At 43.2% G+C, this 24,836-nt stretch overlaps 2 protein-coding genes across 5 annotated transcripts in view; one reads left to right on the plus strand and one right to left on the minus strand.

The window, feature by feature from the left end:
• DOCK1 (dedicator of cytokinesis 1) overlaps window positions 1-24,836 on the plus strand; it is a 489,712-nt gene that overhangs the window by 200,759 nt on the left and 264,117 nt on the right. The window lies entirely within an intron of this gene.
• Window positions 5,252-24,836, minus strand: part of INSYN2A (inhibitory synaptic factor 2A) — a 54,707-nt gene continuing 35,122 nt past the window's right edge. The window contains exons 3-4 of the mRNA XM_063101689.1: window positions 20,442-20,513; window positions 5,252-5,435 (exon numbers count right to left, since the gene is read on the minus strand). Coding sequence (XP_062957759.1) covers window positions 5,252-5,435; window positions 20,442-20,513 — 256 coding nt within the window. The remainder of the gene's footprint in view (window positions 5,436-20,441; window positions 20,514-24,836) is intronic.

Consider the following 24,836-nt stretch of genomic DNA (forward strand, 5'->3'; position numbering starts at 1 on the left):
GTTCTGAGCTGGTGGCCATGGTGGGCTTCAGGGCTCTTGTGTACAGGTGGCCTGACCAGCCATCTGGAGGGTGGCCTGGCAGCCCCACACATGCATGTGTCTTCTCTGGAATAAGCGCTTGTACATGGAGCTGGGATGAAAGCCGAAGAAATGAGTAACGTGTAGGACGCTCCTTCCCTATGCTATCAGCTGCCGTGGCTTCTTTCAAATGATCAGATTTACATTCTGTTAATGGGTCTTTTAAAAATGTAATTGAGTGAGAAGGACTTTTAAAGATTTTTCTGTGGCCTGGATACACACCAGAAGACTAGAAATTGCTAATTCACTAAAATGAAAATGTGCGCTTCTTCTGAGGAACGTTTCCCTTGGAACATTGATGGAAGCAGGCTTAGGGAAGGGAAAAAGTCTGCCCGAATTCTTCGCATTTTCTTGTGACCACTGGAGTGCCCTGCTCATTAGATGCAAGTGTCAAAAGGTAGATTGTTTCCACTGTGCACACCAACTGCGGGGGGCATGGGTGGGATGGGGTGTGTTTCAAGTGACAACACCATCACTGGTGGGAACTTTGCTCTTAGTGAAAACCCAGTGCTTTTTTCGAACCTGGGTGATTTATAAGGACCTGGCGTGCTTGTTCATTTGGAAAATAGTGTAATAGAATTGGTTTCCCAGTGAATGCTGCCCTTTCTCCAAGACTCATAACCAAATATTTTCACAAAGATGTTATACCCCAGTGTGTGAGCATTCATTTTGAGATGATTATTCTAATGGAGCTTAAGTATGAATGTATAAAAACTGCTATTTTTAAGTCTTCATTTGCAAAAGAAAAAATATGTTATCAATGTTTCAAATGGACAGTGTTTGGCTTTTGTATACAAGTATAATACAAAGTGTCTCTAATTGCACTGTTGCTAATAAATCTACTTACAAAGCATGTGGTTTTCAGAAAATCATCCTAATGTGGTTGTGTGTGTGAGTAGTGATGACTAAGTTCATTTTTATTTGGTGTCGGTACAGTGATTTTTCCTTCCTTTTTATGTTTGCATGGCCATGATATTTTTTCAAGGTTAGTCATTAACTGTGGGTTTACTGCAGAGGAAATAAAAACCACGTCATTGCTTGGGTAAAATATGCTCTGCTATTCTTGCCTGTTCCTACCAAACTACAAAGGTGCCTTGAGTTAATGAGAGAGCTACTTAAAAGGGAATACGCTGCTTGCACATGACGTTGTCACCAGCCAGAATGTATGCTACCCATTATAGCATGATTCGTTTATGCTAATTCACAAAATGGGATGTTATTTCTGTTCTTTGCATCATATAGCTGTTTACTTCTGGTAAATAAATGGGCTGCACACTTAGCCCATGCCAAATGTGCTAGAGTTTGTAGAGATAACCAAAGATATGTTGGTGTGGGAAACGACTCCTGTGATCTTTAGGTGACACTGCACCAGTGAAACTGTGTTGATTAGTAATCAAGTCAAATTCTATTTGCTGATAAAAATGCTCCCAAAGACTTGATCCACCAGTGGTGCATTCTGTAAACATGCCATGCTGTTACAAACAGCACAACATGGAAAAGTTCACGGCCACTTTCTCGTTTCTTGTTCTTGCTCACTTCTATGAAATGCAAACAGCAAAACATTCTATTTATGATGTGTCTTCTCATTTTTATCTAATGATTGTGTGCTTTGATTACTATGTTTGTGATGTCCACCCAGGAAAATGGGCTTGCAGGATGTCCTCTTTGTTACTCCTTGTAGACTGGAGTCAGTCTGCCTGATGCCAGGCCATGCACACCTTATGGTCCAACCACACCTCAGATCTCCATGGCAATAGACAACCCAGCAACCTCGCAGGGGGCATGGGAAATGTCTGCCAACTGCCTGAGCCCTTTCCAAGGTGGCAGCCTTTCTCATACCTTGATTCCACCCCATTTATGCCCTTCTGGAGTTGAAGGGGCAGATGCAGGGCCCTGGGGCTTCTGTTCCTTTGCACACTTGTAGTGACTGGTGGATACCACGTGGCAGAGTGCCTTTTATGTGTCTCTGTGTCTGCAGGAGAGGACCTTTGAGGCAGCACCAGTAGGTGGCTCACAAATGATCACAGAATGCGACTTGGAATCTTCCACCTGTTCCTGTGTGGCTTTTGTATACCAGTATAATACAAGTATCCAAGTGTAATATAACACAAAAAAAGGATGGGGCGTTGGACTGTCCTTCCCTTTCCGCATGTGTCCTCCCACAGGCTGCCCAGGAGAGGCAACCGCCAACCCACTTAACGGAGACGGGGTTGGGGTTGGGCTGGTCTCAGCAAGAGAGGCCGCTGCTCAGCCCAGCAGGGGCATCTGTCTTCCACCCAAGGCAGGGATGGGAAGACAAAAGGAAGGTGGCGGCTGATCCTCTGGAGCTGGGGACGTGCTTGGTGGACGATCTAGAGAGAAGCTGTCTCCATTGGGCCATTGGAGGATTTGCCGTGGCAACATTGGGTAAACTCAGTGTGTCCTGTGAGGTTCTTTAAGAATTAGACCTCAGTTGGATGCATCCTGCTGTGAGCTTGTGTGTGGTGCCGTGTACCTTAAGAAGTCATCTGTCCTCCTAGAGGCCACGGCCCATGCCAGGGTGCACGACTGGGCGAGTGTTTCAGCCCAGCTCGCTTCCCAGGCCAGGCTGGTGGACTGGGCACTGGTCCCGTCTCCTGAAGACCCAGTGAAGTAGCATTCAGCACAAATATTCTTCCTTCATTATTATTTTCTTAGATTACTTTTATATCTCCACATTATCGAGGTCATGTAATAAGTTTAACAGGCACACAAAAGATTACCATTGATTTTTTATTTAAAAATTAATAAAGAACTTAATGACAAGTATAATAATTTAATCTCTATACGTAATGCGATGTGTACATCTACATATGAGGGAATACTGTATGTTTTACCTTGGTTTTGTATCAAAGTTTTTACTTAAATCTTTCCAAGAGAAGAATCACCATCGTTTAGTGACACATTGCAATTACTCTATGAAATGATTTTGAAAAGTCTTTTCTGTTTTGAAGATACTTTTATTTTTGAGGAAGAATTAGTTTATTTTTGGAGTTTCCTTTTGACTCTGAAAGTTTTATTCTTTTTTTGTTTTGTTTTTGGTATAGTCTGGTTTGAAACAGTGACATTATTTTGTGTACTAGGGTGTCCTCTTGTTTAGACAGACTTATAGCTCTAATTGGAAAACTGCTATAATACTCTTACTTCAATTCACTGACATAGTTGGGAGTCTTAAAACATAACGAGAGAGAACTTGGTGCAAACATTTTTATAACTTTAGTTAAAAACAGTATAAAAACATGAAACATTTTGAAATTTGTAGTCTACATGAAACAATCACACTTCCTTCATGGTACAGGATCAACTCACTCATTTTCTTGCACTAAAATATTTGTCAGTTCTGTTTACTGATATTCAGGGATTTGAGTCCTCATCTAGTGTTTCTGCAAAAGGAGTGTGTGTGTGTGTGTGTGTGTGTGTGTTGTGTGTGTGTGTTTTAAATTAAAGCGTATATCTAAAGTATTGTTTGAATAATCCCCAAAGAATGTTTATCCAATACCCTCTTGTCACTTTTTTTCAAGCCCAGGTCTGACTACTGATTGCTATGTCCTTGTAGAATCAAAACACTGAAAACTAAACTAGATTTGCTGTTGAGTCAGGTGGAAGATGAATGGCAAGAAGTAGCTGCAATCTGTAAAAAGCAGGACCAGGTCCTTCTACCAAGGTTAGCCACTTTCTGTTTGGCATCTAATCAATGAGGTGTGCCTGTCGACACTAGATTAGATGTGACACCACTGGACGGAAACTTGAAGACTAGGTATTCTTGTCTGTCCACGAACTATTCAAAATTTAAGTCGTACAAAAAAAGGCAATAAAGATCCCTACTTCCTACAGTGAAAAGCAAAAATTTGATAGACAAAGTTATTAATAGACTACGAGGTTTTGATTTCTATAAAAAGATACTTGCAGAGGTGCAAAGAAATAAGTGAAAAAATAAAGGAACTAAGATTTACATTGCAATGTGTAATCAAGAGAGAGCTCTAGGTGTTCGTGTTGATTTAAAAAATACCTAAAAACATTTAATTCACAGCTTTCCCTAAGTATGTCGTTTAGTACAACTTACTAATAGGTTAAATGGGGGGACCTTAAGTTTGTCTGTTAGTAGCAGCTAAACTAAACACGCTGTTTCTCTTTGAAATGGTCTGGTCTTCCACAGTTGTTACAAAGCATAACCGGTTATACAAAATGTCTGGCTGTGCTGACAACAGCAAACAATGTCTCAGAGGACTGATCGGCAGAATCACTTTCCGCCATAGCACAGAACGCCTGCGATTCATTGATGACTGTATTATTCATTGTGTATCTCCATGTGTCTTTTCAAATTCTTGCCAGAATTTATCACTTGGCCTTTGGGTACCAAAGGATTAAAAAACGAGATCTAAGAAAGCTTAGTGTCTACTAGCTCTGACCCTGTCAACTTGCAGTGAATAAAGGCATTTCCTGACTTAGGGGGACTCCTGGCTGCTGGCCATTTGGAAAATGAGCAGTAAACATGTCATAAGTCTGGAGATGAAGAGGATGCTAAATTTAAGGTGTCAGTGTGACACTGAGATGTGGTCACTTGGCTTAGAGCTACAGCACATGAAGGCAAATATACATATAGTCATGTTTTAGAGATTATTCATGGTCTCCGACCACTTGAAAAAATTGTGCTTTCTCCGGAATTTGATGTGCTGAAAATTGCACTCGCCCCCTGCTTATTTGCAAAATGAAACGTAAAAACGAAGTCCTTTGCAAACATAAGGCTTGCTTTTTTCTTCTTCTTTAGAAAAAATAAAGGCTTGAAAATAATTATGAGTTTCAGCTGTGTACAGAGTGGCAGCCTGCCATTTCGCAGGCTGGTAACGTATTACTTGCAGATTGGGGGGAAGGAGTAGAATTCTTACTCATCATCTTGGACTACATAAGTTTCATCTCAGATTTTACAACCCACATCAGTGAACTGCAAAGAACAGCTGGCAAGGTGCAACATTTAATACCCTGCGTCTCTTATTTAGCTGTTGGTACAAAGGCCTTCTTGGTACTCAGGGCGCGAAGTGGGGGGTGGCACCTAGATCGCCACCGCAGTTCCCTCGATCCTATTCGTTTTGGAAAAGGACTGACTCAACTCCAGTGGGTTTTAACAACGGCCTCGAGACTCCAAACACCATGAGTTTTAAAGGAACCAGAGTTTCCATCTTCCATGCTTTTTAGATTCAGTTTTGGATTTTTGCTTGGGAGTTGAGGAGTACGTCTCCTGAGAATAAGGCGAAGGTGAGACCTGAGTTTCCTCAATAGGGTGGAGTTTCCTCAAAACTGGCTGCAGTTTGTCTTCTTGCTGCTTAAAATCCAGTTCCACACTAGAAAGAACAGAGAGGGAGGAATTTAGGGATTCACATTTTGCATATAAAGATATCCCTTAGTGACCGCAACATGTGGCAGCACCTACCAGGGTAATTGCCACTCACATTCTGTTTACAATCTGATGCTGTGGTTTAATATTAAGCAATTGGCTACACTATGTTTTAGTTCTATTCTGCTGTGAAATATTTCACATAGGCTCATTTTCTTTGTAAAACAACTTATTTGCTTCCATGGGCAAACCTGTAAAGTTTTGTTACTGTACACAGTTGCTTTCAAAGTATATAATGTGTTTGTGGCAATGAAAAACGTGGTGTAATAACCTCACTGTTTGTCCAGACTGCCCATGTGTGTTCCACAGAATAAAACAGATAACGAAAAGTACAAACGGACAGGAGTCATGTTCATACATGTATACCAGATGCATGCAAGCTCTGTTCCTATGCATCCTGTCACAAGATCAGAGAAATCTATTTATCTCACCTGGAACAACCATGAAATGAAATGACCTTGGCTTATGTTCTCCTTGCAAAATCTTACCCATCTGAACAACTGATAAGAGCCGTAGGGTCCGACCCTGGGGAAACTGGTGTGTTTACTGAGTCAACACCATTGAATGTTACTTAGTGTTGTCAAATACAGTTTCTCAGGAAGAAACTTAGTGTTTGGTAAAACAACACAAAACTGTAATCACATTGCACACATGAAGCCCGTGTGCAAACATGTAGCCACATGGAAGGACATTTGTCAGCAGTGATAATGTGTGTGTTAGATGGATTGGAGATAAATTTTAAAATATGTATTTCTTATAAAACTTTCCCGAACACCATTAATTTGTCTAGAAACCTGCTTTTCTCCATGTCTTTGAAGAGCACCACTTTTGAGCTCCTAACTCTGACTCCTAACAGGTTCTCTTGGCATTTGGGATAGGACCCCCTGGTCTATGTGTCATATTTCTGTGATGATCCCAGCACTGTGGAGCTCTGTCCCCCTTCCTTCTTATCCCCACCCCTCCAAGACACCCCAATGGTTTGGGCAGGGCCCTACATTGCACCAGGCGTCAGGAGAATTCTGCTCTGTCTTCCTTCCATGTCTGGTCTGGATGCCAGATGAAATGTCTGCAGATTTCAGTAAAGGCTCAGCATCGATGATAACGCATGAGCTCAAAACATTTTATAACCAGTGCAACCGTAAACCATTTATAAACATGAAATCCTACTGATTTAGAAAACCATTAATCCTAGCCAAATTTTGACATTTTGGAAAGACAAAACAGCAAAGCTTTATCTGGCGTTTTAAAATCAAGTTCAAGACCCATCTAACGGACCATTTTGTGTTTTAAATCCACTGTTCCATTTTTCTTATCATCAAAGGCTGTAATATTACTCAAAAAAATTTAAAAAGCTTGTCAGAGGAATTTGTGGCTAGTAACCCCCTGCTCCCCAAACAAGAGTTATTCTTTTCCCCACTTCAAAGGGCCTCTTTGAGTGATGCTGCAATTTCTAGGAAGTGGAATAAAACCCCATGAACTCAAGTCGTGCTTATCCAGAATATGGGATAATGGGGGCAAAGTCCCTTGTAAGGACAGTTGTGACATGCGCCAGTCTAAGGGTGTGCTGCACTTAAGAGGTCAGCACCTCAGCTCTGTGATGTGATGTAACAGAATAAACATGGGATTGTGTCTTGCCTCTTCCCCAGATGCTGGGGTGGCAGTGGGGGCTTATCCTCCTTAACCTTCAGTTACCTTCACTTCCAGGGAAGATGATAATTCCCACCCTGTCTTTCTCACTGAATTGTCAGAAGGTGCTCTCCCTCAACCCACCGCAAATACATCCATGAAAAAGCTTCCTAAACTATAAGATGCAATTCAAATATTATTTTATCCTCTATGATTATCTGTTGATCACTAATTTTATAATGGGAACAAGAGCTAACTAATAAGGACATCTGTTAGAGAATTCAACTTGTACATTTAACGAGGAAAACGAGAGCCTTTCAGTCTAGTCTGTGAGTATATGGTACGTTAGGCATGGAAGAGGAAGTTTACCAAAGTGCTTGGTTAATACTAAGAGCATGCTCTGCAGATCATAACCATTTCAGCAGTCCCAGATAGATTTTGAGTTATTAGAACAGAGGGCAGATGCTACTAGCATTTCCTAGGTTAACAGTGCAATTCTGGGTACCTTTAATTATTGGAATTCCCAGAAGCAAATACATTGGGGATCCTGTTATTAGCCAATTTATCACACTGTGGAAACATGTAATCACACAGTAATCTAATCTGAGTTCTTGTTAACAAAATGACTCAACCTTAGCTGTCGAGTGGATTCCGATTTGCACTCCCCCGCCACTCTGCACTGGGCAGCTGCAGCCAGGAGTAGGTTTCACCCAGGAGGACAGTGGAGGCCTGTGAGTGCTGGCTGGGACATGCCTGCGGTGGGGGCTCTGCTCCTCTCTGTCACATCTGTAATAGCAAGTTGTAGTGCCTCTGCTTGTGGGATGACGTGTGTGTACTGGCTGTTAAGCAGGAGTCATGGGCATCGCTCTGTGCGCTGCTTTCTGCTGGGGGACTTTTCCGGTTGGGGAGGAAGCACAGCAAGTCACCGTGTTGAGTCTGAAGCAGACGACTAGCTGGAGAGAGGGTGATATCTGAAGGTTAATTGTCTAGCCAGCTCTGGCTGACATAGTACAAAGGTCCCTTTGGTCTTAGTAGCCAAATGGCCAGAAGAAAGCAGCATCTGCTGTCCCGGTTAGAGCAGAGGACTTTGCAAAAGCTGCCCTAGACATTATGGGGTGCTGTGACTCCTTTGCCCACAGACCTCCCTCCGTGTTTAAGACGGTGATTGCATGGGTAGGGCTTGAGGGCTCTGTCTGGTGGCGTGAGATGGACTTCGCTCTGGGCTTCACCTGCCTGCTCTCTGGCAGTTGTGTGGTGTGGGTGGCGGTCACCATTGCGGGTGCCATGTCTTTGTCCCTTGCTACCTTCTTCTTAGTTGTCTTACTTGTTTCTCCCCACCTGAAGCACCTTTCCTGCTCCTGGCATGACTGGCTAGCCACTCCTTGTTCTTCTGTTCCTTGGGTAGACATAAAAGATCATCTGCATCCATCCTTTCTTCTTTCTCTGCACTCAACACGAACAGTTACTTTGTTTCCATATTATTTTGTCTCCATCTTCCCAAATACAGGTGCCTTGACCAGGGAAGAACTTTCTCCTGTCTGTTCCCAGCACCTGCAGCAGGGCCGGAGTCACGGCAGTTGCCTTAAGTAATATTTCCAGAATTCATGAATGAGCACAGAGCCTCAATAGGCAGATTCTACCTCGGCCGTGGTCCAGGTGCGTGGACTGCTCGGTTTTGGTCAATGTTATTGACCCTGCCTCCCCTTCTCCTCCCACAATGAATGCCCCTCATTGCCACTGACACATAGGGCTTCTCCTGGAGGTGGCATTGTGGGAAGCATTCCAGGTGGGGGTCTGCGGCCTGGCTCTACTGTATGAGAACTTAATCGAAGATTCTGAAATATTTTCTGCCAAACACACAGCAGGTTCTTTGGGAGCCTGGCTCCCATGCCCTGGTTCCCTACTTCTTTTTCCCTAGGCATCTGTAGAGAGATCTTGGATAGGGTGGGTGCAGGCAGCAGGGGGTGCTGATGGGTGGCTAGATGCTCCTGTTGCTCTGTCAGCAGGACCTGGGAGTGTCATTCCAGTCCCTTTTCATTTTTCCTGCGGATCAGAGGAGGGCCTGAGCTGGAGGACTGGCCTGCTGTTTCCCGAGCGATGTCCTGTCTCAGAGCCCTCAGAGGCAGCACGCCTCTACTGTGTTGTCTAGCCCTGCCTTCCTGGGCAGTCTCAGCACAGAATTGTGTCCTCCAGCCATGCAGGCAGAGGGAAGTCCAGGCTCCAGACCTCATCATCTGTTACGACTCGGCTGGGGCTTTGCACAGCTCCCTGCACCCTCCGGGTCTGTCTCCCTTGCAGCACAGGAGGCTGCAGCTGGTGCTGCCTAGCTCCTGCCGCCTAGCTCCTGCCGGTGGGACCCGGGTCTGCAGTGCACGAGCGAGGGGATGTGCGCATCCTGCTGACGGCTCTCTCAGAATAAGCCGCCTGGAAAAATCCTGACTCCTGAGTTTCAAAGCCTGAGCCCGAAGGGGCTGGCGCCAGGCCAACCTTACCTGTGTGAAGTGCTCTTTCCTTTAATGCCTGAGTCAGCACAGGCTGTGCTGGGTGAGATGGAAAGCCTTGGACTGGTAGGGGGTGTTGAGAAGACAGAAAGCCCTGGGGACTATTATTATTTACCTTTGTAGCTTTCCTTTCCCCACCTGTGCTTCTATTCTCCTGTCAGCCAACCGAACCATCCAGCAGGATACTTTGTTAGAAGGGCTCCAAGTAAACCAAAGCTGTGTTCCCCATGCACGCTGTTGGCGATATTCTGTGCAACTCATTGTGATGCATGCTTAAAGCAACTGGGGGTGGATTTAATTTCTTTGGTTAGTCTTTTTCCCTTAAAAATTAAAGTTTTAAGTGTGGGGACTTTTTTACAAAATTTTTATGCAGTATATTCCCAAAGAAATAAAAATCAGTCTGCCTTACATCTCAGAGTGCTCTGTCCTCCTGCACTGAAGCTATATTTTCTTCCTGGAGACTGTGCTGGGCTCTGTAGTAACACTTCTCCCAACCACTGGTGAGATGCAGCAGAGCAGCGTCCTTGCTCCTGCAGTTTATACTCCGTTTGTCTAACGTGCCTAAAAATATTCAGGCCCTGCCACAGTTTCTTTAGCCAGCTGTCGCCGACTCCTCAAGTTAATTTAAGAGGAATGCATTTTTATTAAAAAAGTCTCTTTCTGCGGTCTCCTGTGTGTAGTAGCTAAGAGTTAAAAACAGGTGAGTTTGGCTCCCTAGCGCTTGCTTGCTTTCTAGAGTGGAAGAAAATCTGAAATCTTTGATTTCTCTGGCCTTAACAGTGCTGCGTGGCTCAATGGACTGCAGACCAGAGGCCTCTGTCTTTAATGCTCTCTGAGTTAGATTGCAGAGTCTCCAGTGCTAACTGTGGCTCTGCAGTGACTCACACTTTGCCACTGTGGATAAATCACCTTGCCCCAGGGACCTGGATTTCTATGGCTGTGAATTGATGGTCAAGTTAGGCTCCCAACCCAGGCGATCCCTAGGAACCACATGTGTGGTGAGACGCAGCTCAGGCCCAGGAGGGCCAGGGCATCAGGGCCTGGGATGCTCATACTGTGTGGCTTTGGTAGGACAAATCATGTCCTCAAACACAGTGCTTTGGGGACATGATTTGGCTACAATCTGGCTGGTTTTATCTTAGTGCCCTGGGTAACACTAGCCTTGTCTAAAGGAAGCAGAAAGTTATGGTCTAAGTTCCAGGCCTGGCTCTCTTCCTACCCATGCGAGGTGAATTTAGACAAGTACCTTCTTTTGGACCTTGGTTTAGTACATAACTCTGGTCACCCTTCCAGCCAGTGGAAGAACCAGAACCGCAAATGGCATCATTTTTTTCTGAACACCTCTCCATGTGCGTATCTGAGGGGCACTATAAATCCAACATGTCCCAAACCAAATCCTTCCCCCAGCCTGCTGCCCTGTCCTACCAAACACAGCCGGTGGCCACTGTTCATCCAGGTGATGAGCTATGGGCCCTGGAACCAAGTGGGATGTGTCCCCTTTGCCCCCATCAGCTGTGCCCAGTGGTTGTGACCTCATCAGAGCCTTCCAGGTCCTCCTCCTCAGCCACCTTCCACTGCCGCAGTCCAGACTTCAGAAGTTTTCTCTTTGGCCACTGAAACAGCTGAAGTCTCTTTCTCTCTCCATTCTCTCCCACTTTCAAGTTACCAGGGTCACTAGGTAACTAGCAAACTCCTTGTCAGATTCCTGCTTAGCCTTCAAAGCCTAGGTCCCATGTCACGTCGTCTTTCGGTGAATTTTCTAGAATAACCTGGTCTGTCCACCCCTCCTCTCATGCCCAAACACCTCGGGAATTAATTGCTCCTCGGGCAAGGTTCTCTCCATATTTTTTCTACAGCATGTCTCCTATTGGATTGTAGCTATTTTTATCTCAGCTTTATGAACTCATTGAGGGAAGGACCATGTTTAATTCATCTTTTATCCAGATGCATTTAGCACAGTGCCGGGCTCAGAACATGCTTTCTTTGTTTACTGAATTGAAATAAACTGACGAACTGAACCAAATCCCTTTACTTCTAATCTCAGCAGAATGCTGCTGCCCTATTTTCTGTTTTACATTTAGAATTTATTCTATTTGTGTAATTCTATTTACTCTATCAATGTAATTATATATTACAGATTATTATAGATGATACATATATATTATATACCTATATTATATATGTCATATATATATGGATCTCATTCCAGTAGTTTAAATATCTGTAATCTGAAACACAGAAATGAGTCACCTTAGCTTTGTATCCTTCCCTCACCACCATGTCACACATTAGAATCATATGCAACAACATAATCAGTGTTTATAGAATCACTGTAAGGTATAAAATTCTGAAATAGATGGCTAAGCAATAATATTAGTATTCAAACTGTAAGATCTATCCCCTTTTCCTGTTATGCTATAAGAAGGAAATTATGATTACGGTTTTTTAAAAAAGCATTAGCCAGATATCCTAGCTGTAAATTATACTATGAAGCATCCAAACTTATAGTTAGGCCATGACCTTCCTGCTTGCAGCCTGGATGTGCTCCCTGACCTTGCTGGAGACCTCGTTTGACTACAGCTCCATCCTCCGTGTCCATGTTACCTATAGCTCTCTCGGGGTGCAGACTGGTCTGGCACCCAGGCCTCACCTAAGTCCCTGAGTCAGAGGGCAGGTCAGATGCACAGGAATCAGGGAGCCATGTTTTGGCCTCCCGTAGAATTGTGCCACGGAGAGGCTGAGGCAGACTCAAGTTTTTACAACTCTGCCCATAATAGTTTCTCTAGCAAGGGGACCAGATGTCTATCAAGATTGTCATGTATGTCATAAGTGTACCTTATGCCACCTCCTAGCAAGCCACAGAGATCATCCAATATAATTAGAAGGGATCAATAGTATATTATTATATTATTAATACAGCCTGCCAATGTGCTGTTGTCCTGACTTCAATGAAGAGCACACAGTTTTCCAACTTTAGGCAGTGGGACAGAGACAACACGGGACTGTCCCCCTGTCCACAGCTGGTCACAGTGAGTCCCTCGGGTGTCGGGGTGGACCACCAGGCAGGCGACCTCAGTGGGTTATGAGCCTGGCCATCATGTTGCCTGCACTGCTCATGTTGGAGAAGGGCACTCTTCTATTCCAGAGAGGCCAATGACTTCCTGGGGTCACAGTGCTGGAGCTAAGGGCACAAAGCCACCGGCTTCCCTGAGCCTCCAGCTCTGAGCTCTGGTTTCTAGAACTCTGGTCAGAAGGAGATCCTCCATTCTGACATTAGCCGAGTCATCTCCTCTGATTTGACCAAGGATAGTTCTCATCACACACGCACAACCACAGAGTCTTGTGTGTGTCCTCTGGTGTCACCAATGACCAGTCTAAGCCCTGGCCTCTCCACGTGCCTCTAGGTTGTGCTGTCTGTGAGCAGAGGTCTTTCTGGATGACCTCCACCTGCAGGGAAGAGGCTGCTGAGTGCACCAGCAACCTCTGCATTCCCTAGTCACCGTGGAAATTCCCTGTGGAATTTCATACGATCTGACTCTGGGCTTTATGGCAAGGACCGAATCCTGTATTTAGCCCCTAGAGAAATCTCCATATTCACCTACAAATGAATCATATATATTTTTCCATGAAACCAACAGTGTAACTCTCTCATGCTATTTTGGACGTTGATGATGCCTCCTTAACTTTTACTCTGGGCATAACCAAAGGTGAGGGCTGTTGGTATAATTAGCTTTTCTCTGCTGAATCAATTTTAACTAAATGCTTTACAAGTAATATATTGAGATGAGTAATCTGTTTTCAGTTTTCCAGCTGTAATCAGTTTTGTAGCATCTACATAAGAGATGTTACTTAAACTTACTAAAAATGACTAAAACTTAAATTCTCACATATTGGGGGAAAAGAAATAGCATATATTTAGAATTCTAATAAAATAGAAAAAAATCTTGAGTTATTAGCTTTGGGAATTTTCAAAGGGAATTTTCAAGTCTGTCAAAATCTTTCCTTTTTTCTGAATTTTAATTTATTTTATTAAAAAACATTTCCTTACACCAGAAAGGCATTGTGTGAGGTATTCTCCAGGGACTTCTTTCTGTCATCTTGTCCCCCCTCTCTACTCACTGTAAATACAAAGAGCAGAGCACTATATATTAGACAAAAGGCTAATTTCCTTCACATCAGTTCATGTTGTTAAAGAACTTAATATGCACAAGTGGTGGTACTTGAAGCCGGACTGGAAAGGGCACTTCCACTAAGAGATAATCACTGAATGACAAAAGGCTGCAAAGACTTCACTCCAAGTAGGCTCTGGACAGGCTAGGATTGGCACCATTTCTGCATACAAATGCAATTACCTCTCTTAACAATAAGACTCCATTAGTCATGGGGCTCTCAGTTCCGCAGGCTGTCTTGATAAGGCACCTCCCTAACCAGCTCCCTTCTTTTCAGTACACTTGGAATCAGTGAAGTTATCAATGCACGTTTTTATCTACAAGTCTTTGTAACCTTCCATTTTGTGATCTTTTTGGTGATGCAAGAAATTAGCCAAGGAACTTTTGAGAAAATGCAACCCATCACTTCTGTGAATTCTTCATTCGATCTCAACATATTAGAGTATCTTCCTCATCTTTTACTCCAGTCATCTTGTGAAAGAACTTGCAAAATTTCAGAGCTTCCTCTTTCGGAAGCAGTCAAAGATTGCGATGTGCTTGAAGGTTCCCCAGCTGCTATAAAGATGAGCGCTCATGGGCACCCAGGGCATCCATCCTTGGGGATGCTCTGTTAACTTCCCCTAGTTCCTGCCAGTCATTCTGAACTCTGGAGCCTGGAGGGCTCGAGAAAACACATCTAAATCCTCCCTAACATGGCATCCCTCCACAAGGATCCTGTCCCCTCTCAGTTGCTCTCTACCAGGAAATCTCCTCCACATTTGCCCTTCCTGTCCCGGGATCTTATGGTAAGTGGTGTGCATGAGATGTCTTCAGTCGGATTCAAACGCCTTCCCATCTCCCAGTGCCTGGTGCAGAGCTGTCTCCTAGGAGTCCCTTGAAAAATGCTTGTTCAATAAACGCACATAAGCACCAAGCAGAAAGGGCTCAGGCATTTTATCAAAATGGTTGTTTACATTTCTGCCTGTGCTTGACCACTGCTGATTATGTCTGGGATGAAAGCAAGAGGCAGACAACAGGGCATTCCACAGGCTCCCTCCCTCGGGGGTGTGGAAAACAAAGCAATAGGCACACCCAGGGTGTTCCTATCCATTTGCTAATCGTTAATCTTCTGCATCATTATTAGCATCACTGGAGGCTGCTTGTGTGGTGACCCTGATGATACAGAAATGCCACAGGTGCAGACAGCACCCTCCTGGAGGAGGCAGTCGCTCAGGTCTTTAACAGTAGGAATTCTGACTCTTTTTGAGAAAGATTTTAAATTCTGGCAAAGATACTATTTAATTCATCTGAGTCAGCATTCTTATTGTCTTTTAAATCTTGTTTCCATCCTGAAAAGCCTTTGAATTGAGGTTGGCACGTGTTCATAAAAATGTACAAATTAGAATTCAGGCCACTTTGCTGCCTTACACCAGAAAGTGTTATTTTATGGACTAACCATTTCAGTAAAGGAGGGAAATGATGGATTTGCCAGTGGTGTGTTTCATTTCTCCTTTCTGAAACAGAATCTGAACAAACGGTGAATCGTCAGTAGTGTGACTCATCAGATTAGTCTGACAAAAGAATTACTAAGACAGGCTGGATACAAAAGATTTCAACTATTTATGAGAAAAGATTATATCAGCAATTTATCCTTGAAACATTTTCTGAAATAATTACAGCATATTTTAACAGGAAATATGGATAAGCCAGAAAAGTTTTGCTAAAGAAAACTGAAACTTGAGTCTCTTTTAATCTTCTTTCATGCTGACATGGTCCTTAATTAGAATATCACGGTTGGGCCAGATCATACAAAGGGATGTCATCTTAGGAAAAAATGTAATTATGTCAACCATCTCAAAATTTCCAGTTATCAAAACGATCACTTTTGATAGGTGGGGCTTCACGGACTAGTGAGCATGACCGTCAATTTCTGCCGAAGAAGTGTCGTGAGGCTCTACATAAATTGATTTGCCAATAAAGGAATGGATGTTTTTCAGTTGAGAAATGCCTTGTGACTGTCCCCACTTCTGCCTTCATGTATACTCTCTGTATAAGCCCTCAGGTCCATTCCTTTCATAATTGTAAATAACCCGCTTATGGGATTTCAGAGCTGGAAGGGACTTTCCTGATCCCTTAGTGAGTTCCCCATGAATCCCCCAGGACTTAAAGACTGAATGGACACCCTGCCCAAGATGGAAGGTGGGCTGAGCCCTAACCTCTGTGGAGCCCAGTATCGGAGCAGCAGATGGTGTTTCCGAGCTTTTGCTTGTGGTACTGGCAGCCTTTTTTCCTGAAATTGCTTCAAGACCTTTTATCCTTTTGCTGTTTTTTCCAAGTCCTGCATATTTCCATGGCAGAATTATTTTTTACAGAGAAATATGTTCTGCCACCCATGGCAAAGGTGCACATTTGTTACGGGATTGTGTTGGTAAGACTTCAGGCAGCCAGGTCTTGCACAGGGCACCATTTCATTTCCCTGGGCCAAGCATTGCTGGAAACAGGGAAAGGGTAATTGGGTTTGAGTGGAAAGCAGTGTTTAAATGCAAGACAGGTAAGGGTCAAATTCATTGACCTCCAGGGCTCTCCGCCTTCCAGCAAGCAGTGTGACACTGCAGCATGGGGACATTGGCAGCTGAGGTGGCCCCTTGTGTTCTTCAGCCTCCAGGACATCCGTAGTCATGTGGCATTTTAATATTTCTTTATTTGAATCTCTTTTAACCTACTCAGTCCCAAGATGCTCCAGGCATCCCATGGGGAGGACAGAGAAGGTTGGTAGAGATAGTGGGGTGGGCACTCACAGGAGAGTTCCTGAACTCTAGGATGCAGGCCCGGGTACCAGAGCCAGGCTCTGATCCGGCCTCAGGGACTCTGACCTGGAGCTAATGTTCCCCTTCTGCTGGGACTGTTGATTGCAGGCATTGAAGGAGGACTTGTTTGCAGGTTTCTGTGGTGAGGGCAAGAAATGGACTTAATCAATAATGACTTTGAAATTTGGAAACTCCCTTTGGCTCACTTTGGGTCTCTATTTTTGAGATGCTGTGGCCCCCCCATGTACACTACTATAGGAACAGCTGATTCCTCCTGCCCGAGGACTGGGTTCTGAATGCTCTCCTCCTGCCCAAGGACTGGGTTCTGAATGCTTTTCTACCAAAGAGACGTCTGTTCTTAGAAAAGCATTTGACATTTGAAGATTGAATCACGGGCTGACCAAAAGCTGAGAAATCAACTGGTTCCATCTGCCCTGGGTCCACCCTTCCCTTTCCTTTTGGTGAACAGGAACCCTGAAGGAAGTTACATCAACAACTGTCAGCCACCAGGGCAGAATGAGACAGAACCAGTCCTCTGGGAGCCAGTCCAGTTTCTATCCTTCTAGTACATCAGCCTTTGTTATTCAGGTAGGATTATAGAAGCCCCTTAGGTGACGAACTAGATTAACCACAGCTGCACTTTCCTTTCCATGATGTAAGTGACACCCACACAAGGCAGGATGCCACCGACTAACAGGCTCCTCTCTTGGTGACCTGGGACCTCTGTTCTTTCTCGAGCTGCATGCTAACCAAGAGGATGTCACACTTGTTCCTGGACCTGTTTATGCCATTCATACTCATTATGGAAATGATTTAATTATTGCATGTTGTGTAAACTAATGAGGCAAGAAAGAATTGTTATTTCTGTGTGTTAGATGCTTTGGAAAGACAGGGTGCTACAAAACATTCAGTGTGAAAAAGTCATGTATGCATTCAGAAGAGTTCCGAAATCAGATTCTATCCCAAGACTCCTCCACTTTAAAAGAACGAAGGCTGCTGTGGTGCATGGAGAAAAATTCGGAACGCCAGGGGAGTGCCTGTGTTCAAAGAAAGCATCTGGGCCTCAGTCAAAAGACTGGCATAACTTTAAATCGTCTGCATACAAGACTTTAGCTTATGTTATTCAAATTAAAATAATATGTTTAAATTAGGTACATATCATTTTTTATGATTTCCCTATGGACAGGTTTTTCAATGAATGGACCACCAGTGAGCTTTCACTCTCTTTATCATCTGTTCCTACAGACCTCATGAAACTTGTGCCCAGCATCAAGAGCCACTGCAGAATCACTGTTAGACTTCAATTATTTCTTATATAAAGTGATAAGACATTTGGGAAACAGTTTGATGAGTTGTGTATGTTCAACTTTATAGTAATGGTGAAATCTTTATTTGAAAAGATCTTTAGTTGGAAGACACATGAAATAAAGACTCTGGGGGACAGTGGGAATCCAGCTGAAATGTCACTCTGTAGGATGCTCTGTGACCTGCCTGCTGAGCCTTCCAGAGTAACTTCTGTTTGCAGCAGAATTTGGGGGCTTGTGGGAATTCTTTGTTGTTGTCACCACTGTGAAGAGGTGACACTTTGTGTAGTACCACCTCTCATGGGATGCTTTGTACATGTGCACGGGATGATGGTAGGATTTGCGAGTCCACAGAAGGCCTTATTTCTATTCAGTTTCTGAAGATGCACATGACCAGAGCAACAGCCTATACAATCACATCTTCAGTGGAAAAGTCTCTGTGCACAGACATGCATTTTCCCCGTCCATGCAAGATCACTAGAGTGGTCATGATGCCTTAATTCCTCTACCTGATGAGCCTTCCTAAATTCTGGCAAATTCCCGTGATGCCTGGACACTCACAATTCTTTTGCAAAGTGGGCCCTTGACTGATGTATTGAGATTCATTCCGAATGTTGGTTGAGCCAATTCAAAATAGTAACTACTCAAGGCTAATTCCTAAAAATACGAGTTCCTGTCCTCCAAAGACTTGTTAAATCACTTTCAATATAACTTTTGATGTAAGTTAGTTCTGGATTTAGAGCTAAATTTATTTAAATTATTTCAATTATGTTGGACAGTGTCCTAATAAATTCTTTTTTCGATCACTCACAAAATGTTAAATAGGTTTAGGCTGAACAAGCTCATTCAATGGACCTTCTCTGGAAATCTCTGCTCACTTCTGCCTTGTTATCTCTGCCTGGAAATCTCTGCTCACTTCTGCCTTGTTGCACTGAGAGACCTGGTAAGTCTTAGCTCCCACAGTAATAAAAGCTAAACTGAGGAGTAGTGAAGGGGTTATTTTATGTCAGTAGTATCCTTTTACTGTTGATTCAGAATTCTTTTCCATGATATGAATGCAGTAAAATGTTCCCATTAAGCAGACTTGTCTGTTAAATTGCTATCTCTGAGTTTGTGACTTGGAGTTCCTGAAGAGAAACCTTGCATGGATGCATACTTTTAACCTCCTCATTGGCAATCGCCAAGAACAAGCTATGGCTTAGCATGGTGGGCCAGGGCTGCTGCAGGGGTCCTGGCTCCCTGCCTGCTGCCAGGAGGCCCCAGCAGACTGTATGTGCCTTTTGCAAGACATTAATGTGAGGATAGTTCCAGTAAGGTTGGCATTTTCAGCTTCAGACTATTGATATTTTGGACTGGATAACTGCTGTGGAGGGCTGTCCTGTGCGATACAGGATGTTAGCAGCATCCCTGGCCTCTACCTACTAGATACCCAGTTGTGACAACTGAGAATGTCTCCTCCCAGACTTTGCCAGATGTCCCCTGGGAGGCAAAACCACCCTTGGTTGAGAAGCTCTGCAGTAAGGAATGTGATGTGGCGTCCCGCTCATCTCTGCCTTGCAGTTTCTTCTGCTGCTCCCAGACAAGGTCTCCCCGCTCTGCTTGTGAAGAACCTGGTCCTGTCTGGGATGCTCTCTCTGCTTTCGCTTGGGAGAGGAACCTACTGGCTCCAGGATTGTGTAGCCTCTGGCTTTTTCACTGTTCTTGGTAACTCTGAAGATCTTTTTAGAGGGGGTTTTTTGGGGGGAGGTGTATATTAGACATATAACTATTCAATTATAATGGTTTTTTTTGATAATTTGGCAGATCACTAAAATTATTCTTCAGTCTTAATTTTTAAAAGTAAATGGAGTCATAATATCTCTTACTGCTCTTACATTTTGTTTGTGAAAATTACATTTTTAAAAATAAAAAAAAAATGTCAACCGCTCTTAAGGTTTTACCCATGTCTTAAAATCATAAATTATTGCCAAAAGCCTAACACAGCTTTTGCCTATTGAAAGTTTCTGCAGTATTCTTGTTGGTGTCAGTAATATAAGCAAACTTCAAATTAGAAAACATGAAAAACAGATGTAGGGGCTCTAGAGAGGGGACTCTACCCCCAGGGATGCGAGTGCCACAGTCCTCCAGAGTTCCTAGGAAATAAAACTGTGCATTTGGTGTGAGCAGCCCAGGTCTTTCGTGGTATTCTTAGCACATATGACTTGGCTTCATGCCTTTGATCTATACCCTTAGAAGGGCTTGTATTTTACAGCCTTTCCAGAACCCACAGTTCAGTGCTCATGGCTATTGATCGATTCCAAAGGAACAAGCCATCAAACTTAGACCAATTCTTGAAACCACTAAGATGTATTTGCAATACAGATAAATGCATTCATCTCACACTCACCCCGTGATTCTATAGCTGGGGTGGAGTACTTAGAGGTAGCTTAGAATTATGGTCAGGTATGGTCCTTTACTTTTCATCTGATAGAATCATCCCACCGTGGCCCCAGATGGTTCTTGCATTTGTGGGTAAACATCACTTGTCACTCATAATAAAAAGTGGGAAGAGGAGAACGTTAACGTACCTATAGATAATACATGCACTGTTCCTGCATGTGTCACAATTAGCTGTGTCTTGCCCCGTCCGATATGAAAGCCTACAAGATAAGAACAGGAGAGCATTACAAGTGGTGGCTGGGGGTCGCTCAGATCAGATGCTTTCCCAGTGCCGAGCTCATCATGGTAATGGAAACTGATCAGGGTGTATCCCATTTTGCTCCTGTGTTTGCCTTCATTGTACACAACCAAGGCACCGTCTACAGCTAAGATGATATTTAAATTTAATTTAGGATGTGAACATAAGCTACTGGATGAAGTAAATAATCGGATTTTGCTATAAGCACAGGGAATTTGGGATGTTTCAGTGCAGCTTTATATTTATGGTCTTCTAAGGAAACTGAGGGAAAGTCAAAACCACAAATACATATGCTGACTTGATAGCTTGCGTTTGCCTCGCCACCTTCTGTCCTGCTAGAGCAGGTGTGGCGAATTAGGGCCTGCAGGCCAAATCTTGCCCAAAGACTGGTTTTGTCCTGCAAGCTTAGAATGGATTTTACATTTTTAAATGCTTGAAAAAAGTCACAAGAGTAATAATAGTTGTGATGCATGGAAATTATTTAGAATTCAGATTTCAGTGTTCGTAAAGTTTTTAGTTCTGACAGTAAAAATTGTGAAAGTTTTTATATAAGTACCTGTCTAGAATCCTCAATTTTGCCTCTTGGTCTGCAAATCCCAGAACATTTACTCTGTGGCTCTTTAGAGAAAGAACTTGCTGACCCCTGTAGTAGAATACTGGACTGCCACTGTCCTGACTTCTGATTTACTTTTTTCTGGCTATATTCTCTGATGAGATCTGTCAACCCTATGAGACCAGACAGATTTTGGCTTTTGTTTGTTGGGGGTGTGGCGGGGTAGAGGGACGTTGCTAACTCTCCCAGTTAGAAAAAAAACCTTGGAGTATTTTTGTAGTATCATGCCGAAGGCTTATAAACTTGAAGGTTTGATGAGGAGGATTTTCTTAATCCGGAATTGCCTTAGATATCTCTTGGCCCATTCACCCCAAGAAACTAGTACGGGGGTGCTTGGTGCTTTCACAGTTTCTCCTAACTCCTTCAACTGGCCTTTTCTCTCTGTTATTTTTAACATGCAGGCATATTTTTTATGAATATTATTTTGTACCCAGGGATAAACATGATAACCAGAATCTGTTAAATTTGTGGCAAGAGAAAAGCTTCCATCTGAGTGAGCTTTAAACATTTTGGGGGCAAAATATATAGGTATAGAGTTACTCAACAGAGTAATTGTGTGCACAGAAGGTTTTCTGTCAACATCACTAGTCAATATTTTTTTTTTATCAACTTTGCTATGTAAACTTCTCTTGTATGCATCATAGATTTTAAACTGAAAATAACTTGTTTTCCTCATTATATTTTGTGTTACACAAACATTTGACAAAAGGATTGTTTTCTCAGTGCCGAGATGGTCTCAGTGGGCTTTGGTAAACTCAGACGTGACCTCTGAGTTCTGTGCACTTTATTTGTTAATAAGTGGCCATATTGTGCCTCAAAGTGCTGCCAAGCATTTCCTGTGATTCACTGTATTTGAACCAGAGTTGGAATCATAGTATGGCTGCACTTGTGTCCTTGTTTTTCCATTGTCAAGTCCCCTATTGGGCACCTTTGGATACCCACATTTGGCCTTTTCTTCTCCCTCTGGCTCTGTGGGGAGAGAGGAGGAATGAATAGTCTGTGCCTTACGCCCTCCCATTTTTTATCAGTCATGGTGATTTTTTCCTCCTTATCTTTCCTCTCTTGACAACAAACCCCAAGGATGCCTTCCACCTGGCTCCGGATTTGTCCAACCCATGCCCAGATTCCTCCATGTCAGGACATTAGCCTTCTCCATCCTCCCACACCTTATCTATCCATATTGCCTTTCTCCATCCAGCTTATTCGACTTGAACATGGCCCTATGCTCATTACTGACCAAGGTCACTTTGTGAGTGAAATAATTGCAGCGCGTGAGCCTAGGTCCTTGCTGGATGTGTTGTCAGACTTTTGGGTTGCAGATGGGGTGCTGCTCTGTTATGGTGCTGTACTAGTGGGTACAAGCCATCAGACAGTAGGGAGCATACATAACAGTTGTCCGTGTGTCCTGGTCACATCCAAAGTTTAGCTTCTTAATGCAGGCAAAATCAGCAGTATTTCCTAACCATTGTCTGAGGGTACTTTTTCAAGTCTCCGAGGAAAGTGTGAATTCCGAGCTCATAGAGCCTTCCTACCCTAGCCTACAGAACAAATCTCTGTCAAGCCTCATCAACACCCATTCCTTGCCCAGTACCTTAGAGTTTCCAAGTGTCTCACTTGCACTGAGCCTTGAGTCTTCCAATTAACTTTGCTATCCTCATTTTATAGGGGAGAATACAGTAACACTTCAGGTCTGGGATGTCATTATTCTTAGACTCCAGGCTTCTGATGCTCAACTTAGCCTTGCCTGTGTCTTGGGACTAGTGTTCTGCACTACATGTAATTGGCAGCTTGGGATAGTTGGTGGCAGGATAGAGGCTATAGGCACCTGCAATGCACAAGAGGACTCTCTTCCAGGACCTTGGCGTCTTTCAGTAAGAAATTACTTTCTTAAAGCCCTTCCTGAAAAGACTCTATTCTAATCACCTTGTAAAATGCATCCTTTCCTTCCCTCTTACAGTCAGTCAGCAAATAGTTACTAAAAGCCTTAGTACTTAGTTACTAAGGCACTATTCTGGCTACCGAGGAGACATGTGCAAATGAGATGGTGTCCTTGTCCTCACAAAGCTTGCAGCAGAGTGGGTGAGGAAGATGAACACCACATAAATGCATGCATGCATGCATGCATGCATGAATGGTTAGATCATTTTTGATACGGCTGAGAGTTAAAGAAGTGTTGTAAGGGGTGGTTTTGGTTTGGACTCTAAGGACTGAGTGTTGCAAGCAGGACCATCATGTATTACTATCCTGCAGTGGGAATGTTGGCATGTTTGCAGGACAGAGAAAAAAGGCCAGCGTGCAAGTGGGAGTGGAGGGAGATGGGGGCAGATTGTGTAAAACGGGAGGCTTTTCAGACATTGCTTCTCACTCACTGGGAAGCCACTATCGTAGTTTTTCTTGTGGGTGGCTGGAAGGAAAACACCTTCCTCTTGACTTTTACCCCCATCCCTTCCCTTCTGTAGCATCACCTTCAGCTTCCTTTCTCTTGCTTTGTTTATTCACAACCCAACCTAATTCACTCCTGAGAAGATGGTGTGGTTTGGCTGGTGTCTGTTGGTAAGAAGCAAAGGAATCATTCCATCTACTTTGTAGGGAGACATACCTATGTTTGCTCTCTTTTCAGTTCATTAAAGAGAAAAATCGGTGGTCCATCATCTTTCTACCATGTCTGAGAAGTATTTTCAGGATTTCGTTACTATGAACCCTTCTTGGAGAGACCCTTCAGTACAGTTCTAAGGCATCATTTAGGATCTTTCTTTTGTTTAAAGGAATCAAATGTTTAGCATCCATAAAAGTCAGTGAGAGATTAATTTGTAGATAAAATTTAAAGTGTTGACCCGTGTCATGTGGTTAATTTAGAGTCTGCTTCCAGCAGCTAATGTCAATCAGGGTATGCCTGCTAAAATTTGATTATGCACAAGGGTGTTCTCAGTAGAGAGCTTAAAACTATGTAATCCTTTGTGATTATTGCTTTGATAATCCATCTAATTGTCATAGGAGTTTCCAAGCTGTAGGGTTTGGCTTCACTGATAGTCTTATGGTCACATTAATAATTAGGTTGCAGCATCTGAATGGATATGTTCTCAAAATACAGATGAAACACGTAAGTTCTTTCTATGGGACAGGAAACAAAGTGCTGCTATGGAATTTCCCTTTTCCTTCTCAACTTGGAAACGTGTCATAAAAATCAATACTTGGAATAATCATCTTTCTGTATTGACATTGCCATGAAGGGGAAGAATCCAAACACTTTAAATTGTTGGAGCAGATTCTTCTCCAATGATAGCAGGGCTAGAAATCTTTTGTGGTTTAGAAGTTTAGAAAAGGGACAGCTTAGGTTATTGATGTAAAAGCTGCAAAGAGCATTTTGATGAAAAATTATATTTCTGGCTTGCAAGTCAATTGCTCCCTTTGTAAAGCTATCTTCCCTTTTGTTTTGAAGAGCCTATACCTCATATAGGTTTAGAACCCCATGCCTCATACAATATGTGGAAGTTCTGAGTGTTTGGCTAATATTAATTTGGCCAAATCGTATAGTCTTTGTGTTTTCATACTGAAGTTCACAGTAACACACTAATATGATCAAAGAATTCCAATGGAGTTCAAAAAGGAAATAAAAATTATCAACCATGAAAAGTTCTGGTCCTCACTTTTCTCCTAATATGAACCCCTTCG

Source organism: Cynocephalus volans, chromosome 7, assembly GCF_027409185.1.
Source record: "Cynocephalus volans isolate mCynVol1 chromosome 7, mCynVol1.pri, whole genome shotgun sequence".
Lineage (NCBI taxonomy): Eukaryota > Metazoa > Chordata > Mammalia > Dermoptera > Cynocephalidae > Cynocephalus > Cynocephalus volans.